The sequence below is a fragment of the Hippocampus zosterae genome, chromosome 4 (genome assembly GCF_025434085.1).
Source record: "Hippocampus zosterae strain Florida chromosome 4, ASM2543408v3, whole genome shotgun sequence".
NCBI lineage: Eukaryota > Metazoa > Chordata > Actinopteri > Syngnathiformes > Syngnathidae > Hippocampus > Hippocampus zosterae.
Window position 1 is genome coordinate 10,098,136 of NC_067454.1, and position 23,762 is coordinate 10,121,897.

A 23,762-nucleotide genomic window follows, 5' to 3' on the forward strand; every position below is an offset into this window, starting at 1 on the left:
CTCTAAACATGGAATCGGGAAAGTCTAAAATCAATACTATAGTGTGAAAGAGACATTTTCTGCATTTTCTTTTCTCTTCACAATTCCAAATTGTTCCGTTCTTTGCCTGCGACACTCTTTTATAATAAATAACCCAGCGATCGAGACAGATGGCACAGTTTACACTCGTGTTTCGCAGCCTTTATTGAGCCAATGCACGTTATATTTTCTATAACGAAAACACACAGCACCCCATCAAACAAAAATGTTATCAAAAAGTGGTGAGCCCTGTGCCTACTCACGGTTCGCCATGAACAAATTTCCCTTATTTGCAATTGTCCTCTAAACTCAAGTCACAATTTCTACATTCATACAATTCCCAAGATGCCACAAGATGTCTTCAAAGGTCTTGTAGTCACCATTGGTGTATAATTAGTACACTACAGGCAAACGCCTCATCACGGACCCCTTCACCCCCAAAATTTTTCAATGTTTTTAAAATATTGTGGTCCAGTAGTTAGCCCTTCGATCTCATAATGCAGAGGTCGTGGGTTCGATCCAGCTCAGGCCTTTCTGTGTGGAGTTTGCATGTTCTCCTCGTGCCAGTGTGAGTTTTTTCTGGGTACGATGGTGTCCTATGTTTTCACAAAAAATGATGGGGGTTTGAGAGGAACTATTCTCTAAACCTGCCCCAAATCCCCCAAAATATCGACAAAATATTGATTCTTTTTTTCATTTGTGAGTTTTCAAATCTGCAGATGTCAGTTTTTTTTAATGTGAAAATGTAATAAATTAAAATTCAAAAACAAATTCATTCTTAAAAATTCGACTTGAAACTCAGCTGGCAAGGATACTTTATACCGTTGCTTCAATAACTCTTCATAATCCTAGCCATATTGATGCAATGTCACCCCTCCAAAAATAAAATCATAAACATTCTGACAAAAGCAGAATTTCTCTGGCTTGCGTCAAAGGCAGTTCGTACAACAACAATGCTGGTGGAATGAGAGCACGGTGCTTGCTGGCGTCAGCTCATCCCATCAATCACCGAGGATAGCAGGCAGGACCGTGGCAGCGTGATGGATGACAGCGATGGACTGAGACAGACGAAGTGCATGCTGCTACCTATCGCTGCACACGCCGCTTCATAATCAGCATAAGGAGAACACTGCATTTAGTAAAATGTGGGTGGCGGTTTGTGTACTATCCATCCATCCATTTTCTAATCCACTTATCCTCACGAGGGTCGCGGGCATGCTGGAGCCTATCTCAGCTATCTTGGGGCAGAACTGCTTGCCAACCAATTGCACGGCACAGATAGACAAACAACCATTCACAGTCACAATAACACCGAGGATTATTGTTCCATGAACCTGCCGTGTATGTTTTTGGGAATGTGGGAGGAAACTGGATTACCTGGAGAAAATCCACACAGGCACAGGGAGAACATGCAAACTCCACACAAGAAGGCCGGAGCCGTAATCGAACCCTGCAACGCTGCACTGTGAGGCAGTCGTGCTAACCAGTTGACCACCGTGCCGTCCCAGTTTGTGTACTATTAGGATGAAATTAGTTGGGCCAACTAGTGGAGATGCTAATGAATTGCAAGCAGGCGATTTCACACGGCTTATACAATGTTTTATCAGGAAAATATAGTATACTGTACACATGGCTGTAATAATAAGTATGCTCATTACACTGCAGCATTTCCATCGAAACATTGTCCCCTGGTTGCGGTAGAATATCGATACCAATCCTGATTTAAAATCCTAATTTGAAGTCATATCCCAGGTTTGAAAATTATAGCAACCCGAACTGTGGCCTGAAATTCTGACACTGGTTTGAAAAGCTATTTTGAAACCGTAAGCATCCCGTACAGTAAATCGCGGTAGCTCAACACTGCCTCACTGAGCCTTTTTCTCCCACAATGGACAATTTTAGTAATTGACTGGTTAAAAACGTTCTTTCCTCGTTGAACATTCGCATGAATATAAAAGAGTTTACTATTGCGCTACTTAAAAAGTCGATTTATTGTTCGGTAGTAGCAAGAAAGGCCCAGTGATGCTTTTTATTGGCATTGTGCTGGTAAAGACTTCCCCCTGTTGGCCAGACACTGTCAATGCCACTGGCCTTTGAAAGTAGAAGTCCAACATTGTAGGTCATTCTTGTACTTGCAACTGTTCTCAATTATAATACAACTAAAGTGGCAAATATTTCTACACGTGTGTAAATATCACACAGAAACACAGACAGACAGAGCCATTACACTGCATAAACACCATGTTACTCAAGGAACATCACAAACAATTCCGTTTCCTTCTTTCATTATTTAGTTGAGGTGTATTATGTTTTAAACGATATTCTTTGTTTCATCTTCTCACCAAGAGTGTGATTATTGTGACACAAGAAAGTACAAACCAAACTCCAATAATGTTAGGACATTGTGTCAAACAAATAAAAACGGAATTCAATTAAAAGCATGTTCAATATATACTTAATTGGCTGCAATGCAAAAACAAGATATCTGATGTTCAAATGGATAAACGTTATTGTTGTCAGCAAGTCATTTTCAGCTTAATTTTTTAATGGCTGCAAAACGTTCCAAAAAAGAAAAAAGTTGGCACGGGTGGCAAAAAAAAAACCGTTTGAAACAATTGGTCAACAGGCTAACTACAGGTAGGTGCCATGACTGAGTACGAACAGAGCTTCCCGAACTGCTCAGTCATTCACAAACAATGAGGCGAGGTTCTGCTCTTTGAGAAAAAGTGCCTGAAAAAATTACAAATTTTCTCTTTGTAGTGTATTAAATACAGTATACGTTGAACATGATTCGGGAATGATTGTAGTCTGTTTTGATTTTTGTGACATAACGTCCAAACTTAATTGGGAGACACAGTCATGCATTTTTTAAAGCATATTTGTGACCCTGGGTTCGTATTATGATTCTTGTTTCGTATTTTTGACTCTTGTTCCATATTTGTCAATCTGGTAGTTCTGTATTTGCAAATTGCTTTGCTCCAATCATAGCCTCAGAAACATCTGGCCACGTTGCGCACGCGCAGCCTGGTGCAGGAATGTTCTCGTTTCTGTCTGATGCGCAGACGCAGTTGAGGCGCAAGCAGAAGCAGGCGGAGAGCGACTGGCGCAACGCAAAAGGATACTTTGGCCCTTAGGCTGAGCTTTTTGTGGATTTGGGTCGACGGAAACATCGGTTGTTAAAATGACCAGTGGGTATCGACATATATAAATTTACCGTAAGGCATTACATACTTCACAGTAACTGCATGCTGTGTTGTTTCTGTCACTCGCGCAACCGAATCTTGACGCCGTCTATTTGCTGAAACAGACCTCACCTCTTCTCGCGGGGCTTGGACGTTTCCAAATTTGCTCTTAATAAGATCTAAGAACTAATTTTTTTCAGTCTTGTGGGGATTTAACACGATTCAAAACTCCAGTAAATGTTGTAATTTCGTTTGTCCGTTTTACTAGTGTCTGGTGTAGCGAGTTTTTTGGCCTACTGAAATTGACTGATGCGAATGGTCTTCAAGCGCCGCTTTATTGTGTCGAATCGATCGTTTAGAATGTTTCAAAATTAATTTTCGGAAAGTAAAGTACGTTAGCTGCATATCGGGTGTGTCCAATTTGTTAATTGTACCGTTGCTCAACCCGTTTCTGTGTTGTTGTGGTTTGAGCTGTGACGCTTCTCCATAGCGCCCATCTGCCACGTCTTCTGTGCTTTTACCGTGCACCATTCCTCGGTTTTACGACATAACACAAATGTAAAAAAAGGTGGCGAACGCTACAGGAAGACACGCTTACTTAGAAGCCGTACTTGCTGCCCAGATCTCCCGTTGGAGTGTTACACAGTATATGTATGACCTACAAATATTGAACAAATATTTACTGTAACTGTGACTTTACGTTGTGAAGCTAAGATGAGCTTTAGAGTGTTTCGACACTACGGCGTAGTCAGTCTTAAGCAGGGTACATTCAGACAGAATTGTATCATATCAACCCAATATTCAAATGTGACAGACGCTACAAATGACAAAGGAAAAAGTCATCATGTGTTTGTTTTTGTAGTGCGTTGTTTTATCGAGATAACCCAACAAGCCGAACACATCACCATTGGTATCGAATTACTCAGTGGCGTGCGGTGAGGTTCATGGTTGGTGAGGCGCCGACTCCTTTTTTTTACAAATATATCAACCAAAAACACAGTAGCTTATTCAATTGGCTACTGGTTATTTCATATCCAAAATTTGACCCCGTGTGTTCTCCAGGGTTCAATATTCTATTGTATTGTATTGTGCATCAGTTTCACTGAAAATGCCCTCATACACCATCATTAAAAAGCATGTTGGTGCTTTTGACAGCCATCGATCATATCCAGTGACCATCATTTGAGTATCATTGTCCCAGCGATCGGGATCATATGTTTGCGCTACTAGTTTTTTAACACGGCTATTTTCTCCAACACTTCCAAGACGTACGCAGCTACAGCAGGGGCTCGCCTATCATCACTTACGTCATCAAATCCTAAAAATGCTTCCATCACCACAGTCCACTTCACTTTTGGCTACATGGCGCAAAATAACAGATATGTGCTTTGTTTGTGATATCCGTAGTCTCGTCCAACTCTGTGGCAACAAATGGGGCGGCATTGATCTCCCTTTTTAGATCATTTATTATCACATCACCGAAAGCTTCAATTATATCGTTCTGTATCCTATTGGACAAGCCAGAAAACACAGTGGATGGGTCCAAATGTCTAGCTAACCTCTCATCTTTCTCAGCAAAAGCATGTAATAGTTCTACATAATCGCCACGATTAGAAGAACTTGCCCTCTCGTCGCGATCACGAAATGTCAACTCCCGTTTAGCGAAAAAGCAGGTTGCATGAATGAGGTCTTTCACAATCTCTCGGCTTTCCCTTACCTTGGCATTGCGGATGCTAACATTGAGCCTCCGCTGTTCGTTCAATGTCAAATCGATCCTTGCGCTTTTCACGTCACAATATCCCGTGTTAGTCCAGACATCGTCACAAGTTGAGAACAAAAGGCAGGGAAAACAGTAAAGACGGGTTTTCGAAGGACAGCCACATCACCGTTCTTTTCGGCTGTGCCACTCCATTTGAAAAGTTGTCCGGGCTGTCCCGTAGTTTGAAGCAAACCTTTTCGCTCCAGCGTTGGTCTACCTGTGTTAATCACGTCCACTTTTGACTGAAAGTCCAGTTTTGACAAGTTTTTAGGCTTTGATATATAATCCTTTTCTTCCATTTTGGCAGTCCGACGTAGCAAATTTAAAAAAAGGATCGCACTTGACTCACCTGGCGCCTCTGCGCAGAAGAACAGCGCAACGTACCCGTTTGCTCACGTACGCCCTCTTAATTGCGGCAGAGAACGATCTGCCGCAACCTGTGCCTTTTCACTGCAGTTTTATTTCCCATCAGCAAATCTAAATATGTCACTAAAAAACATTAAACTTTAATGGTTTAAAAACATTAGCCAGACTTAGGAAAAGCAGGTCAAATAAATGCATCTGCAAACGTTATATTGGCGACGTGCAGATGTACGGCAAGCAGGACGTGCCAGTTGCATGTATCAACCCAGTTTGCGATGATTGCGCCATGCAATGCGCATTCAGAGGTGCGGCTGTGCCTCACCTGCCTCCCCTGACCGCACGTCCCTGGAATTACTAACACCAGCGGTGTATTGCCTTGTTTTGAATCGTTAGGCCCTGTGTCGATATGCATCATTCAAAAAAACTTATTGCTACAACCCTACTGAACAGCTTTAACAATTTTAAGTGTTGTTTTCTGGGCAGATCGTGAGGGACAATCCCCCTTTTGCACACACCACTCCACAGAAAAGTCACTCAGAATATTTCCGAGACATCCGACAATCAGGTCTTTGCTTACTTAAATTGCGATGGAGAGAAAAATGCAAACATTTGTCCTGATTGTCAATACGTGTTTATGTTGTTGTGTACCAGTTTTAAAATGATGTTACAGAATTTTGAGGTCATAGTTTGGAGTACATTGGTGGTTTAAGATAACAACATTGGGAAAATGGTTCACTGTATACGACATTTCTAACAAACATTGCGGGGTTCTTTTTCAGGGGGAAATCAGCGTGAGCTTGCACGCCAAAAGGCTGCCAAGAAGGCCAACGAGAGTGGCAAAGGCAAGAGAAGTGATGATGGGCTCTCAGCTGCTGCTCGCAAGCAAAGGTACAAGAAAATAATGCATCAAGAAACACCTTCCTGGGTAAAGTTTTTGATTAGTTTCAACCGAATGATACCTCTTGTCTTTTCCTCTCAAGGGATGCCGTAATAATGCAGCAAAAGCAGAAAAAAGCAGATGGTGGAGAGAAAGACAATCCTAAATCCAAGTGAACAGCTGACTTCATCCCATTAGTTGGCTTCCTTCCTGATAAATATAAAAGCCAGTAATGTCATTTTAAAAAAACATCAGACTCGACATGTAATTGAGCCTACATTCTCTCCTTATGGCAATGGATTTTTTTTGGGGGGCGGGGGGGGGGGGGGGTGAAATTGTTCACCATTACGCCAAACTGATGCCGCCACGTGCATGCAGAGGAGCGTCAGTGCTTTCAGCAGCAGGAGAAATATGAACAATTGTCCACACAAAGCGTTGTTGTAGCTGTTGTGTGTTTTCTTCTTGTACGAAACATGTCTCCTGATGGTTTCAAATAAAGAGTATCTTTGTAGTTCACGCTCGCTTGCCTCATTATGATCTGTTCCATGAGAGGTGAATTCTTTAGAACCGCATTGTTTTTTTTACATGACCGAAATCTGGCGGCCCACGACGAGGGGGTAGCAAAGATATGAGAGGTGTACCACTGGTGGCAGAGAGGAAAGTTACAACTATCGAATTATAACCTGGCATAGGAAAGTCCCTGGCCACACAGTACAAAGTGAAAATTAGAAAAATTCTACCAAGCTGATGCTCGCAAATTGTACATAACTGGGCTTCAAATAGTGGGTAATGGCTACCATGAAAATAAAAAGCTATTTTTTTTACTACATGAAAATTGCATTTCTTAACGTTTACAAGCAAATGTTTTTTTCTTCAACTTTTATTTTCATCATCCGGTGGCAGCACCTACTTTAGACCACTGAAACAGCCATGACCAAAGTTTGCATACAAAACGAGGTGCACATTTGATGGATACCTATCCAGTGCTGTGTCTCAAAAGCCAAGAAAACTTGAGGTCAACGTCATTTGTGACGTCAGGAATTTGAGGACTTCTCAAGTCAAGTCAACTTTATTGTCAAATGTGCTACATGTGCAACATACAGCACAGATGAAATTACATTCCTCAGGAGAGAGAGAAGCAGCTACGGGTGCCTGCGCCGACATAAAAAAAACAGTTAACATAAAATGACGCAAATAATACAACACAACACATAAGACACAGTCGTCCAATCTTAACCACTTTTTCTGCATACACTTTGTTGTTTGAAGCAGTTATAGATAAAAGAGGAGCGTGAGCACCAAACACAAAGGCCGGCAACTCCGGTCCTCGACAGTACCCAGGATGTTTTATGTCTCCTTGCTCCACTTCACATGTTTAAAATGATCAGCATCGTTATCCAGCTTCTTCAGAACTTGCTGCCGAGCTGATCATTTGAATCTGGTGTATTAGAGCAGGCGGACATATAAAGCATCCAGGATACCGGCCCAAAACGACTGGAATTTCCCACCCCTGCTTTAAACGGTTCAAATCATGGCCAGGGAGAGCACAATCAGGTAACATGACACACTTGCTGAGCAAGCAATACTCACGGTACTTTCACAGCATCGGGAACTGGTACACATAAAGAGATTTTGGTCTCTTTATAAATACACTAGCTAAACCCCGTTGAACGAAAAAAGACGTCATGGACAGGACAGCTATTGTTTGTAGAAAAATATATATTTGGACAGAAAAGAGAGAAAAAACATACAGATGACAGAAAAGCGTGTCGGGCGTCGGGTCAACTGAACTAACTTAGCTGTTGTATCGGCTAGGCTATCTTAGCTGTTGTCGTAGATCAAAGCTCTTTGATAAGTAACGTACGTGGCGTCAGCGCTGATTGGTTGAAGCCAAAAGACGCGCGCGTGCGTGCAAGTTCGCGCTGACGCACGCACAGCAGAGAGCAGCGGACGATTGACTGCGGAGTCGCGCTTTGCTCGAGTGGCGTCGCGACACTGACAGCCCCCCCCCCCCCCACACACACGTGTTTGCATGTTCTCCCCGTGCCTGCGTGGGTTTTCTCCGGGTACTTCGGTTTCCTCCCACATTCCAAAAACACGCATGATAGAGCAGCGGACCATTGACTGCTGAGTCGCGCTTTGCTCGAGTGGCGTCGCTACACTCACGCGCGCGCACGCACACACACACACACGTGTGGAGTTTGCATGTTCTCCCCGTGCCTAAGTGGGTTTTCTCCGGGTACTTCGGTTTCCTCCCACATTCCAAAAACACGCATGGTAGATTAATGGATGACTCTTAATCGTTCCAAAGCGATTGTGAGCATGAATGTGTGTTCGCGTATGTGTGCCCTGCGATCGGCTGGCAACCAGTTCAGGGTGTACCCCACCGTCTGCGGAGGTTCGGCTCCAGCATGTGCGCGGCCCTTGTTCGGATAAGCAGCTCGGATAATGGATGGAAAAACACAAATATGACTTTGACAGCTCTATTGGGATTTTTACTTTCAGAAGTATTTGTATCTGTAAGTGTGTTTACACAGTAAGTTTTGAGGGGAACTAATGTACATTGCAACTTTTTTGTGGACTTAAAATACAAAACAACACAACCGGAAGTCAGACTGAATTTCGCAGTCTTTCACTCTGGTGAACTCAGCACTGTCCGCAACTTCGAGAAGTGTCTGCCTGGGTAGATGTCATTTTCTATCCTGGTGAGCTCCTGGGTTTTCTTTTTCATTTCTCTGATTGATTTAAGGCTCCCATCCCTATGTGTTTTCCTATTACCACAGTGAGCGCACTCGACCGCCAGGTGGCAGGAAAGACCAGTGTATTCAAGTCAAATCTATACTCCAAATTATGAAGAACTCTGATTCATCCAGAAATCGCTGATAGTGTAGTGGTACACTCGCCTGATTTGTGTGCGGTCAGTTTGGGATTGGCATGCACTCAGTCAGAGCAGCGTGCACGTGGAAAAGCGCTTTTCCTGTTCTGCTGATTGGATGATGGGCTGTGTGAGTTTCCATTCTGGTCACATGCCTGAAAATAGTAAATAGTGTACAACCATTCTCCGTCCCGGTCGGACAAGCAGTCGGAAATGCATAAAATGCATTTGTCCTCTAGTTAGCAAATGATGATTAAAAATGTCCTAAAATAAACAAAATAATTATAATGCTTTCCACAATGTGCAGAAAAATAGTTTGTAATAAAAAAAATACAGAATATGTCCAACCAAAAACGACGCACACAAGTGTCTGTCAAAAACATTGATTTTATTCATTTATCTTAAAAACTTAAAATAAAGTGCTTTTTATGTACATTATAACAAAAACAACAGTTACAATTCATCTCCATAATACAAAAAATACAGTTCACAAGTATTTACACAACAAATAATTATAATAACAATAATAATAACTGAAAAAAGAGAAGGGAATCATGCAGGCAAGACCACATTTGTCTACTTTTTTTTCAGTAACTAAGTGGATGACGCTTATTTGGATGAGGCCTAGAAGGAATATTGAATGTTAGTGGTATTGTGCTGGTCTGTATCATGGGACCGTTTGAACAAAACAAAAATCCTCAAAAAAAACTAAATTAAAATAAAAAATCTGTAAGGTGGCCATTACATTCATGTCCAGTACAGTATTTGTTGCATCACTGACGAGCCACTCAAAATGAAGCAAGCTGTAATTGCTCTGGAACAAAAAGCTCGTCATTAATAAATATGCACGACAATTAAGGCCAAATGGTAAGTGTACATGTAAGTTTGTGTCTTCAGAAAGGCATGTGTGTGCAAAAACAAAACAAAAGCATTCTGAATAGCCCCTAATGTTATCATTAGCCTCTAACGTTAACAATGGCAGCATGACTCATGTCCTTGTGAATTGTAAATGCTGGACAGTACGACATGGCACGTTCTTTTAAAACAACCCAAAAACCAAAAACAAAGGCAGAACAAAGGCATTTTAGACTTTTATGATGTTATCAAGCATATAAAAGCAGGATAGTCATTACTGTGGCTTGGAAATGGCAGCTATAAGCAGTTATGTTAGCTCTAGTATAAGATGCCTTAGGGTTAGAGTACGGTAGTCAAACCTAACAAGCAGCAGGTTTAGGCCCAATTCACCCATACTCATCTTTACGACATTAAAGTAATTTACACAGGTGATGCTTGAAGTCATGTTTATAAACTGTAGTATCGTGGTTTCTGCAAGCTAAGCTAACTAGCTAGCAGCTAGTATTACCGCAAGGCCTCAGTATCAGGATTGTAGACTTTTCACAGGTCAGTAAATTAATATCTAAGGGTATATTTAATAGAGTTTCTCAGTTAGCTTACAGCCATTCATTTTTGTGCTTGGCCGGCTCTAGAAATAATAACATCTTAATTAGCAGCATGTTTAATTCCAATTTACACATTTTTGGCACATTTAAAGTTATAGGGACTGCACCGTTTCCAGGACTGCTCGCGGCTAAGTAGCCTATTTCTCACTGGTGGTGGGCAGAAATCTTGTAAGTCCAAAATCAACGCTTCTCAGCCGACCCCCAAAACAGCACGTTTGTTCAACCATTAACATTGCATCATCAAAGAGAGTAAGCCATTTCAATACTTTAGATAGATAGACAAATAATTGGTAAAAATAACACCCACTGACCATTAATATACATTTTTTGGAAATATAACATTTGCCAAATTGTGCCAAATGCGAGCGATATGTAATTGCCATAGCTTTGTCCTCTTTTACTAAAAACAAACATGAAAACTAGATAACATTCCTGCTTTAATATGCTTGATCCACAAACATGAGTGTACTCATTAGTAGTAACCTATTGTGGCAGCAAAATATTTCTGGGGAGCAAACAGTTCAGTTTTATCTCTACAACACTGATTACACAAGATCCCTTAGAAACTCACACACGCACACAATACTAAGAACAGTCAGTGGATATAATCAAATCCAAAAAATAAACAGACCACTTTTTGCGCTTTACGCTGTGCAATAATTTTGTCAACTGGATGTGACGGAATAGAGCCAGTTGTCGGTCACTCTGTGTTTGAAAGGTTTTCTGCTGAAACAGATATAGTGAGTTTAGATTTCAGTGGTGTGGTGCTTCTATAATGTACCGGTATATTCCAAGACATTGTATGGAGTTAGTGATGTTATTATCTATGAGCTTCTTACATCTTTGGGAAAAGTCTTAAGTCTCAATAGTGTACACAGAATGTTCACGATGGTCCCTGTATTATTATTTTCTCAGTAGTTGCATTTTAATATGTCATTCTGTACAAACACCTTTGATTATTTGTGCTTTCACATGGACTCCAATGATGATGGGGGATGTGCATGCAGAAACCTGGAGTGGGGGTCAGGGGGGCTCATATTGAGATCATCTTTACATCCACCCCTCAAACTACTGTATTACATTCGTCAAAGTAGGTTTTGGCAAAATAATCGAACTATTAATCGATAAGAAAGTTGATACATTTTTAAAATTTGCTTTCTAAAAAGGATGTGCTAGTGGAACATGATGTCAACTATGGGGAGGTTGAGCTCCATCTGCGCTAAAGTCCAATCACGGGGTTATTCTGCTCAAGACGGCGATGGCAGAAAGCAGGAGTTCAGAACATTCAGATGGTCTCCCATCAAAAAAATAAATAAATAATAAGAACGACTTGATCTTTAGTATTTCCCATTTGACTGATCTCATGTTCTCTGCTTTATGCAGGGCAGCTGAGTCTTTCCAAAATTCCAAGTGAATATAAATGATCCAAAACATGAACATGCAAGAAAGAAAAATTAGGATTGCAACAAACAAACAAATGTAAAAAGACTAGTTTCATAATCTCATCTATATAAGACTAACCTTCCGTATTCTGCCAACTTTCCCTGTCCTTTCTTTGCGGTAGGTCAGTATCCGAAACACGAACATGGAAATAAAATATTTCTGGGAGTAAAGCTAATCAAAAATTTGAAGATGCGGGGTTTTCTTTGACCTATGACAGTGCCAAACTGAATCCAGCAGAAGGCTAATTTAATATTTCATACTCAGAAGTGACTAAATTGTGAATAAACTCAAGATTCTGGAAACAGGTCCTCAGTATGCGTCTGATGACTTCCTGTTTTCTGCCATATCTCCCCATCCTTTTCCGTGAATGGCTGCTGCAACTCATTTGTTGTCACTGACTGATAAACAGCATTTTTTAAATTCAAAAACTAATGAAATATAACATTTTAATTGGATCAAAATTTGGATATATAGGACCAATATGGCAGTCACATTCAATGGTGACCTAATGTGGAGTAAAGGACATGAAGAGGCGTCAGGAACCGGAATTCAGGCTTTTTCACTGGGCTCATTTTTAGGTCCTGGCTATAGCAACAAGTGACCATAAAAAAACATGTGACGTGACCAGGAAAAACAATCCTGATTTTTGAAAATTACTGTACCTGCTAGCTAACAGATTCTATTTTAGTTTAGACTTTTTTTGTGGTCTACACAGTTGAATACATTGTTGTAGTAAGAGAAGCAGAGAGTAAGGGAGGGCCGTGTAGATTTGCTGGTTTGTGTCTACCTAAGTGGTCTGCAACCAACTGTTTTTTTTTATTCGTATAAAAACTCCACTGAACACAATGTACTTGAGTGCCTTTACCAAAAGCCTCTGTGTGCTCTTTGCAATCCTAAAATGAAGGTGGGAGAGGTCATCACAACACAATGGCACTATTGCAAGTTAATTGCTTTTTTTTTTGGCACAGAACATAGGATGGTTCAGTGCGACCCTGAAGATTTTTTTTTATGTATTTATTTTTTAAACTCCTTGGCTTTCTGTTAAGTAAAGCGGGGTATACACGTACCGACTTTTACACATGACAAGAAAATCCAAAAGTGTGTTCCTCCTCATCTCCATGTAGAGTATTACTCAAGATGATCCTCACAGCACACTCTCCACACGTTAACAATGTCTGTCACAGTGCCAAGGCTGAACTGTGAAAGGCCTAATGGTGCCACGGGGCACCTAACAAGACCAGAAAAAAATACAACGAAGAAATAGAGGACTGGTTGAGGCTGTGTTCGGAATCAGGCTAGCCACAATAGAGATGGTTGTTTTATTGTGCTGTTCAAACGTATCGTGAGGGCTTTCCACCAATGAAAAAAATTTTGGCCAATGGCTGGCTAACTGGCTAATTATGCAACAGCAATTGACGTCAAAAGCCCCAGTGGTGTTCCAAAAATTATTTTCACTTCTGGGCCTTCCAGTGTGGAGTTTATATTATAGGAATATGGTTCATATTCACTGTCGTCCATCATATAGAAATTCCTTTACTGTTATTTGGGAGTAGGGAAATTAGCGAATGATTCCGAACACAGCCCAAGGGTCTGGTCACTATAGAGTATATTGTGGTTGATAACTCTTCTACTTGTTTCCTTGTCATGTTAATAGTGTAGGATGATGTCTCAGACAAGTTCTCCAAAGACTCAACATGACCATTTGCTCCTCTATTTGTGTCAGGCACCAGCTCCAGCATTAGCATTAGCATCAGCATCAGCGAGCTTTCTCATTGGCTCTTGTTGTCACAATCACGGAGCCAGTGGATTGACCCATCTCAGTGTTCACCACAAGATAAACAATTGCATAAACTCGTAAAGAATTGAAAAGGTGAAACATTTACGGTTTTTGTTTCCTGAAAAGACACCGCAGGCTAATCGCTCAGGCTAATCGTTCAGTGGCTTCTCAAAAAAGGAGGTCTTTCCTGGCTTGGATCAAGGGAGGAAAAATGAGATCAGTGTGCATGTACCCCCGCTTCATTCTCCCATATTTCATACTCATCGTAGTACCTGTACGATTCCGCGTTGACGCTCGCCATCCGACGTTCCGTGGCATGAATGGAATCCTCTGTTCTGGCCATACATTCAGGAAGGTACACGTCAGCTTGTTTGCTGCCCATGTCACCATGCCTTTGATTTGATACGATGTCTTACAGTCTCATCGTCGGTCATCATCCACACACTGTTTGTGAGAATGCTTTTTTGTTGTTGTCATTCTTGAACCTGAATTTGGTGGCTCTTGTGTGGCCGGGGGCAGTAGACGTCTAAGGACAATTGACTTGAAGACATAAATGCTGAGCGAGCGTCTTGTGTCTTGCTTTGCCGCTCTGTGCACGCATATTGGATGCAATTAGTGGACATGAGGAAATGACTAAAACTAGTGGAGAGCAGCTGCCAAGTCCTCAATCCTTGCTGGAGCTGCTCTTCCCATCCCACGTGCAGCTGGAAAGCAAAGACAAGGAGCAAAATAAAAAGCCGCCAGTGATGGTCTCACACGATGGAGTCTTTAATCTCCGAGCCTAACCGCACTCTGGGCCGGGGACAAGTGGGCGAGTACTCCACGTGGCTCTCCTTGACGTTGAGCGGCCGGCCGTCGGAAGCGTCGGAGAAGCTCTTGCTCTCCGGCGAGGACTCCCTGGTGGGCGTGCTGCAGATGTAGTTGTCGTTGAGCGTCTGGTAGCCCTTGTGGTCCGATGTGGACACGGGGATGGTGTTGCCGTTGAGCGGCAGGCTCTCCGTGGGCTTGCTGGCTATCCTGGGCTTCTTCTGCTGCATACTGGCGCGCTCGCCCTGCTTGAGCATGGACTTCATGTGGTCGCGGTTGCGGTAGATGACGAACAAGGAGAAGACAACGAGGGAGAAGGCGAGCAGCGCGCACACCACAATGAGCTCGTTCCAGTAGGTCTTTGTGTGGATCTGCTCCGAGCGAGACTCGCCAGGAAGGATCATGACCTCCTCGAGCCTCACGTGCGGCGTGCGCGAGTGGCCCACCGCCGCCGTGGCGCTCTCCTGCCGCGGTTCCGCTCTCACGCAGTAGTTGGCCAGCAGCTGGCGGAAGCTCTCCTCCTCCGACCAGCACTCGTAGGTCTCCATCTTGTCGGCCTGCGCCACCACCACTAGGCTGCCCTCGGGCGTGGCGTACAGGGACTGACTGGCGCCGTCGCTGTAACGCCACTTCCTCCGGGCCAGGTTGGAGCGCAGCTTGCAGGGCAACACCCGGAATGTGTTGGGAGGAATTGTGATAAGCTGGCAACGGGACCCACCTGTCCCAAGAGTGCACACAAACGACAATAAATTTGTGTGTCGTGGTGTAAATAAATGTGGGGAATTTTACCAAATTCGGCCCTCAGGCGCATTTAATCCTGCCCTCGGTGCAATTCTAGACTAATAAAACTTTAATAATAGATTTCTTTGATCGATGTTATATTAATTCCCGAGTAAAGGGTTTAAAAAACATTTGTTTCATTTCATCAGAACATTTTGTGTTTAAAATAAAATCTTTACATTTTACTATATACTTATACTTGAGATACGAGTTTAATTCATTCTGTAACCATGCCGTAACTCAAAACACATGCATCTCAAATCATCTTTCCAGAATGAAATAAATGGAAATTACTAGTAAATATTAGCGATTACATAATTCTACAACAAAGGTGTCAAACCTAAGGCCCCGAGGCCAGATCCGGCCCGCCATGTCATTTTATGTGGCCCACGAAAGCAGATAATGTGTCTCAACTTCGACGGGCCTTGCTAAAATCTGTACCGAAATGTCAAATTGTCCTGTGCAAGAAATATCATTAAGATTTCAATGCAATCATTTTGTATTTTACACTTACTTGAAAATTAATTCAACAAACAAGAAACAAACAGTTGAGTTGACTGATTTCAAAACTAGAAATCCGTCAATTTGTTGTGTACAATTAATATTAGTTTGAGTGGAACTCCAAAATGAGTTTGACACCCCTGTTCTACAGCATAATAAAGGAAAAAAGGGACCACTTGGATATTAGGAATGCTCAGCCAAAAACAGAGATTTTTTACCATTGTTTTTTTTTACATTTAAAAAACAAATAAAACACTTTAGTAAACATTTGTAACTTAAATATGATGCTTTGCGCAATGAAGGATTTTATATGAAATTAAACAAGCATACATTTAAAAGTGTTAACAATCCACTTGTTTGCTTCAGAGTACAAGCCACAACATCAATATGTCGTTTTTGCAGTATGTGTGTTTTTGTTGCAAAATGTCACTTGCTAAAAAAACAACAAACAAAAACACTCACGGGCAGTTGCTGGTCGGGCAGATCTCGGGCCTGAGAGCGTCCTATTACAAATTGCCGATGTGTCAGCCTCCTCCACATCTTGCTGCCAGTGGCTGAGACAGGACATGACACACAAAAACACCCACAGCTGCTGTTTAAGTGACATTTTGTGTGCAGATGCACTTCCATCTAGCGCAAGTCTGTCATTAATGGCATGATCACAGTGATCCCTGATTTCTAATGGAGAGACAAAAAAGGTTTCAAAATCTGAACAAATTGGAGGTTCCATTGCCTTGGAATGGGCTGCATTCATCCTGAGTGGCACACTGTGTTATGGTGCTGTGTTTTATTCATGCTCTATTTTATTCAAAGTATTGCACAGCACATTGTGTTATAACAATTTGGAGCGCGTAGAGAATGTTTGCGGTTCCGACATTACCACCCTACCTGTCAGGCGGTGCCATCCTAACGTCCCGACAAAGGCGTCCGGTCCAGGCGCAGTAAGGGTCTCTGGACAGGACACACTCGCCGCAGCTCGGGTAGTTGGAGCAATTGGCCACGGGTACCTCCACCAGGCCAGAGTATGACGACACAAACAGAAGGCCCTGCACAAGGGAGGAACCAAACGCGTATGTTGGTATGCATCAAAACTATCCACTTTTTGTAAAATCACAAACACACATCAATTCCTTCCATTTTGTATCGGCTTTCCCAGTCGACTCTGGTCTGGTTCTCAACCAATTACATGATCCATCTAGACTGACAACTTTTCTTATTCACACCTAGAGGTAATTTAGAGCAGAAATGGGCAAACTTAAAAGCTGGGAGGGGTTCCTAATTTTTCATCAGTGCAGTCCACAATGGACCATGAATTTTCTTACAAGATACATGAGAAAAATGCGATTTCAACTATGGACAAAAGACGTGCAAAACACATGCTCTTAATGTATTTCAGTTTTCAATTCATGTGTAAAAAATCCATTGTCCGAACCCAACAACAAAGTGATTGAAGCAAACAACAAAATAACCACATGCTGTATCCACCCCCACCACCCCAGCGCAAAGGGCTCTCTTGCATAGAAATTACACTTCAAAGACGACACAAAACTACTGAACAAGAAACCAACATGAAGTTTAGGAACTCATTTTGTGCATGTTTTCATAACAATCAACTTACTCAAAATTTAAATGTGATGAGATTTGTTCTTTTCTTACTTTTCAAAGTGCTTAACTGAAATATTGCTGTATGTTTTGTGTGCATAAAAAGTCCGTTGAGAAACTTGAAATGGAACTCATAGCCTACTTTCATTCATTAAAAAAAATAAAAAAATTGGGGTGGGGGAGTGCACAAAAGCACATGCAAAACATGCTAACTCCACTAATGATCCAAACTGATATTACAACCCAGAGTTGTAGAACCGCAGGGCGGTCATGCTTAAACGCCATACCTCCACGCGGCCTCACGCCCAAACAATTACATAGTTAAAAACAATTTAAGTAAATAGAGCACAAAATCTGTCCAGATGTTCTCCTGCTTGGCGCCAGTAGGGTAGTTAAATTGTGGGTGACCACGCATACACGCAATATTGTCCTCAACTCATTTTACCAGCTATGACGTGCACTCTATGGAGTCTATATTAAGGCTGTCCTTCCCAGTGGTATATTAAACAAACATGACAGAATCTTGTTTGTCTTTCATCGGCCAGAAAACATGGGAAAGTAGCTCTGGCTTTATTAGAATGACATAATCTTGTGATAAGAGTCCATTTTGGCCTGCGGGAGAGGCCATTATGTCATAAAGAAAGGAAGGTAATGAAATTGAGCTGCGGCTAAAACGCCAGCGAGGATCATAAACTCTGCTCCAGATGGCCAAATAACTCTTAAGAAAACGCGGCAAGATGGCCCCAGAGGGGAGGGGATGTCTTCGGGCAGCATGGTAAATTTAGCTCTCATGCCGTTTTTCTTTCTGACTTTAACAAATTATCATCGAAAAAGTTCTGTAAGGTGTAGTTACTCTCTGAGGGTCCAGTTCGATGTGTTGCACGGGCTGCGGGTCAGCAAACAGAACCATCTCTTCGATGATGTGCATCTTGTCGTTGGTGTTGATGGCCTTGTGCAGCTTTCCGTCATCTGGGCACAACAGAAAAAACAAAAGGTTGCAGGTTTGAAACCCACCACATGGTAAACTATGGACTTTTGGGAACATATATATCTATATCTATCATCGCCCACACCAAGTTTCTCTCCCCGATGCATGATTAACTTTGTTGGATGGAGAACACCGCATTTAACACTCCTGCTATCGTGTCACGGTCAAAAAAAGAATGCAGAGATGCATTCAGTTTTGTTGAACGAGACAGGGCTAATTTTTAGCAAGACTAAAATATATGGTGTGCGAATTCTTGATCCTTAGGTTAGTTTGACAAAGGCATCCCACCGACATGTTCTTAAATTAAGGCAGCTACTTTGAATTGTAAAAATAACACAGTTCAAAATGGATCAACATTTAGCCACCGTTTGGAATAGTCCTCACAAATTCCCATGTGGTTTGTGTTTTATTTTTTTTTTGTTCAACCTGTTCCGATGAAGAGCACGTCGTAGGCCCTCTCCATGCCCTGGATCTTGTGAACGGCAATCTGCGTGTAGCGCACGCTGCGTTTCAGCAGCAAGGGGGCGCTGCGGATCACGCTGTCCATCAGGAAATGATCCTTTACAAAGTTGAGCACCTTATCAGGCATGTGCAAGGACGACTGGATTCCCATTTGCCTGGCGTGGTTGGTCACACACTGTGGGGGACGGGAAACAAGAGGTGGATAATTAAATACACATTTATCCAAAAAGAGAGGATGCAACTCACCGCTCCGGGTCGTGGTTCTGGTGCAGCGTGGTTGTACGTGTACCACTGCTGGGTCTCCCTGTTGACCTGCCTGTAGCGCCCACTGAAGGCCCGTTCCACCTGTGCCATGGTGAAGGCACAAACTGCTGAGCTGCCCGACGCGCCTTTGTACCTGCCAACAGTTACAAGCTTAAATGGTGTTGCCGCATGAGTAGTGTCTTGACGAAGTTGCGTTGTACATGAGATGGGGGAGAAAAAAAAGTGGTCAGTTGTTTGTGCTTTTTGTTCTGGATAATGATACTCGGACCTCTGTGCCATGTTCAAGTTTGTCCCTGAATTCTGAAATGCGCAATATGATGAATAAACAACACTTGTGCAGTTTATAGTTGTGCAGAGGATCTCCACTATTCGTGGAGGATAGGGATTGCGCCGGCCTGCATATAACAACAATGTGTAAATAACTGAAGCCTATTAAAAGTGCATTGAAAAAAAATTAACACACACACACAAAAATTGATTAAGTGGGTATACAGGGCCAATAAATATTTTTTACAAAAAATGTCGACTGGGCCTCCCACACCAAACCACCAAACTCCACTCTCTCCAAGCAAAAAATAAAATAAAATAAAATTATTGAAAACATTTTTATAGTTTTAAAAAAATAAACTTTTGAAATATGAAATAAAATAAATAAACTTTTTATTTTATTTCATATTCTAATATTCATCCCATTCAATTCCAGTTTCATTTTACTCATACTGTAATTTGTAACTAAATTATCAATTGAATTTGCAATTAAAAAATAATGTAACTACCACTTTTAACAAATTCAGCGATGCAAAGAGTGAGTTTATCTCTGAATACATTGCAACAAACGCATTCAACATTTTTTACGAAACTGGATAAGGATTTAAAATGTGAATTAAATTGGATGAGAACTTTTCAAACAAAATTAGGAGATCTTTTCTTTGACGTTTTTTAGATGTTGAGAGTATTCTGTGTGCTTTTTTTAGAGAATGTTTTGTAACACCCATGCAGAGTATACAGTATTTTATTATTTTTTTCAAACAGCCAAGCTCATAATACTTTATCCTGTCTTAAGTCTCTTACCACTGTGATGTGAAAACGCCGTAGAAGACGGTGCTCTCCCAGCTGTCTCCCATGGGCTTCAAGACAAACATGTCCTGGATGATGTTGAAAGGGAAACCGTCATCGGGCAGGGAACACAGGAGCTGAGCCTTCAGGAAGGTGGTCCACTTCTTCTGCAGCACACGCTCACCACCTCTGTCTCCCTGGAAACAAGCGTGAACACATAATTAACAACTGCCGGCCATTTTGGACAATTTTATGTTTCCACGGGAACTGTTTGGGGGATGCCCTTTCCTGTCGTCAGTGCACAAAGCAGCGTGTCTCTATTCTCGACGTGCGCGAGTTTGGTGTGGTAGAACCAGACGAATTCCTCGCAGAGGTGTTTGATGCTCACTGGAAGCAGTCATTCTGTTACGTGCTCGACGACAGATGCAGTTGCTTCTTTGGTCTTTTAAGGTTGCTGCCGGGTTTCGAATATGAAAGTTGCAGAAGATACTGTAGACATATGGCGGTACGACACAAGACAGAGGATCCAAATCACATCATTTGGATGCAAAACCGAGCCGATGAACCAATAGAGAGTCCTATCAAGGCAATGGAAGTGGCAACCATTAAATATCATCAGCAATGCTTAAAAACATCCAGGGCCATGTCGTACTTATAGTTATGCTCAGGGTGCAGATGATGACGACAAAGCACATGAATGCCATTCAAAGGGAAACATCAAGAGCTTCTATCTTTTCTTTTGCAACATCAATAGTTTGTCTTATTTTTGGGAAATGTTGTTTTTTTGAAACACATGACCCCTGCCAGTAAGAAGATGAGCGGTACTGTGTTTGTTTGCAAACAGGTGTGTGACCCGTGAACGAGGCGGCTCCACTTCCTCTGAAAAGAATAAAAAGTAAGAAGTATGTCTCCTTTAAATGAATCAAACTACAAACACTTCAGCTTTCTTGCCGTTGCCTCTTGAAGGAGAGGACGCAGCACAAATGTAAACAAAAGCCGAGATATTAATGAACGCTTTTAAGGTCGTGCCTCACTGCTTTCCCCCGAGATTTAAGGAAGACAGGAAGAATCCACCCACGAACGCTCTTCGAACGGCCTCGGAGCCTGGTCATGATCAGCCAAACTGTCAACATGCGGCGAAGAGAGAAACAACCAATAACCAGGTGGCTCGAGCGGAGGAGGAACCAAAAACAGCCAAATCTCACGACAGGTTGCAGCAGCGTCAGGGCCTCAATAACCCTGAACTCCCTTACAAGAGCGCAGGGGAGGTAAGAACATGTGAGAAGTGGAACATTCCCTCCCGCCGCAAGCTCTTAAACATGAACAATCATCTCGGTGCGTGTGGAGGTGAAGCCTGGCGGGACTGCTGCGGGCCTGGGAGCCAATTAAGCTGCACTACAGTAGCCTTTGCTCATACAGTAATGAGGCGCGTGCATTCCAGCTCTCTCAGCTGTCCACTGCTCTTGTTAAGTATGCTTGTATTGTACTTTTGCATGGAGGCAACTCGCCCAGATAGCTTGACAGGGAAAATATGCCTCTAGGACATCAATAGTTCACATTATACGTCAAAATCTTGGCAGAGACTACAGATAAGAATGCCGCATTTTCCACAGAAAAAGGCGCACTGAATTATGAGGTGCGTCTTCAATGAACGACCTATTTTGTAATTTTTTTCATACATTGGGCGCGCCGCATTATAAGATGCAATCTACAATGCATCCACTAGATGGAGTTACGCACAAGGAAATGCCAACAGAACAATTAGATGTCAGTAAAACTTATTTAATAAAGCAGCGACACAGTTGACTTAACCAACAGCAAGTTATAACATTGACTCGTTCATGGTGACCTCTCTTGCAGCTGCTCTATTTCCGTGTTCAACTGCGTAACCCTTAAAAAAGCCTTACGTTTGAACTCTGCGTTGTCAGCATGTCTCGAGCAAAGAGCCATTTTGGGGTCGAAATATTACCGTAATGACCATACGCAAGGCGCATTGGATTTTAAGGCGCGCTGTGAGCTTTTAAGAAAATGGAAGGCTTTTAGGTGCGCCTTTTAGTGCGGAAAACACGGTCATGAAAAACGACACTACTTCGAAAAAATGGCAGAGATATTTTCGGGGTGAAATTTCAAGACTGAAACACTAAAACAGTTGGACACGTGCATTCAAAAGTTGATGATGAGGACACATTAAGTTCACCTGTAAAAGTTCTATCGGTGGGTATATACCAAAATATCGACAGCAGCCAGCAACAGTATACGTATAACATGTCAAGTTACACTAAGAGTGCATTGACATCATTGGTCATTATATGAAGAACAGAAAGATCGAAATAAATAAATAGGAATATGTCAGGATGAATTAATAAATGGAATGTACGTCAAGAGAAATTGACTTGACGAGAAAGCACGGCGTTTTCTTTTGCTCATTATCATTAATATCAATATAGAAATCAAACTTTTAGAAGCAGTCTTCTTGCACATTCATCACACATGATTGAATTAGGGGAAGTGAGAAATTGACTTCTCCATTCAACAGAAAAATGAGGTCCAATTATTGGTCAAACCCCTGATTAACGGCACATTTTTAATAAAAATAATCACTTTTTGTCAGCAGATAAAAACAGACTGTAAATTAAAATGACACTTTCCCACAAAGCTCATCACATCCAAAATGCATTTCCTTCATAGTTTACCCTGAAATTTGTACGGATGGAGTTTAGCCACCCGATTGTCTTGCGGGCGTCAGTCAGATTCGGAAAATGAGTCCTTTATTATTCACTATCAGCGCATAAATAATGCACATTCTCGAAGGTAGTTGGCACTCGCTTTCCAGTCTCGACTGGATTCTGACTCTTTGTCAGAACAAAACAAACGACGCAGCCAAATGTTGAAATGTTGTAACAACAGCTTTCCATGGTCTCCAATGCTTGTGTGCCCTCTGGCCATGCTGGCTGTCACGTTCCGTATTTGACAGCAGGGGGCAGGCGTTCTCGCTTACCGCCTGCACACCTGCCACCCATTTATCGGTGATTGCACCTGTTATATTTAGGCGCTCCGGCAGTCGACTCACTGCCGGAGTATTCCACGCCGTGCCATTGCTATTGCCGATCATAGTATTTTGCCTAAATTTTCTCCTTGCCGTTTTTTTCCGCAAGCATTTTCTGTTGCCTCGTTACAATTATTTCCTGGTTCTCTTTTTGACCAGCGTTTTCTGTTGTCCGTTTAGACGGGGATTTTGTGTTGTAATAAAAATCATTTTTGTTACAACACAATTGGCTGGCCACTCCAAGGCTTCGATATCTAATGCTGTTGCATCGATAACGATATCTTTTAATATCACCATTCTCTCCCATCACTGATAAAGCGCAGCAGTTCTATGCTCCAGTGAGTAATCCACCACCTTTTCCACATCCCCTCATCCAGGGTACACACCTGAATAAACACAGGGCAGCCCGAGTGGGAGAAAGGGAGGAGGACACGTCGGAAAAGAAAAACACCAACTCTCGAGCGGAATGACTTGGCGAGGCAGAGCAAAGCGGTAGTAGAAA

General features: G+C 42.2%; 3 protein-coding genes across 6 annotated transcripts in view; 1 reads left to right on the top strand and 2 right to left on the bottom strand.

The window, feature by feature from the left end:
- Window positions 1-8,034, bottom strand: part of LOC127599152 (RNA polymerase II elongation factor ELL2) — a 38,868-nt gene extending 30,834 nt beyond the window's left edge. Inside the window, exon 1 of the mRNA XM_052062866.1 lies at window positions 7,790-8,034. Coding sequence (XP_051918826.1) covers window positions 7,790-7,822 — 33 coding nt within the window. The 5' untranslated portion in view covers window positions 7,823-8,034. The remainder of the gene's footprint in view (window positions 1-7,789) is intronic.
- On the top strand, window positions 3,039-6,715 carry serf2b (small EDRK-rich factor 2b). Its single transcript, XM_052062961.1, has 3 exons — window positions 3,039-3,206; window positions 6,102-6,210; window positions 6,303-6,715. Exons 1-3 carry the CDS (start codon window positions 3,200-3,202, stop codon window positions 6,373-6,375), a joined length of 189 nt encoding a protein of 62 aa, XP_051918921.1. The 5' UTR covers window positions 3,039-3,199; the 3' UTR covers window positions 6,376-6,715.
- A 3,368-nt stretch (window positions 8,035-11,402) lies between the features above and the next one.
- Window positions 11,403-23,762, bottom strand: part of LOC127599144 (semaphorin-4B-like) — a 59,065-nt gene continuing 46,705 nt past the window's right edge. For all 4 annotated transcript variants that reach the window (XM_052062845.1, XM_052062847.1, XM_052062846.1 and 1 more), the window contains 7 exons: window positions 20,230-20,411; window positions 19,141-19,291; window positions 18,859-19,069; window positions 18,298-18,413; window positions 16,731-16,888; window positions 16,305-16,396; window positions 11,403-15,279 (listed from right to left, as the gene is read on the bottom strand). In XM_052062845.1, coding sequence (XP_051918805.1) covers window positions 14,507-15,279; window positions 16,305-16,396; window positions 16,731-16,888; window positions 18,298-18,413; window positions 18,859-19,069; window positions 19,141-19,291; window positions 20,230-20,411 — 1,683 coding nt within the window. In that variant the 3' untranslated portion in view covers window positions 11,403-14,506. The remainder of the gene's footprint in view (window positions 15,280-16,304; window positions 16,397-16,730; window positions 16,889-18,297; window positions 18,414-18,858; window positions 19,070-19,140; window positions 19,292-20,229; window positions 20,412-23,762) is intronic.

Excerpts from the sequence above, each read along its gene's own strand:
- serf2b (XM_052062961.1), top strand. Across the intron at positions 6,211-6,302 it reads GCTGCTGCTCGCAAGCAAAG|GGATGCCGTAATAATGCAGC; the intron begins GTACAAGAAAAT and ends TTTCCTCTCAAG.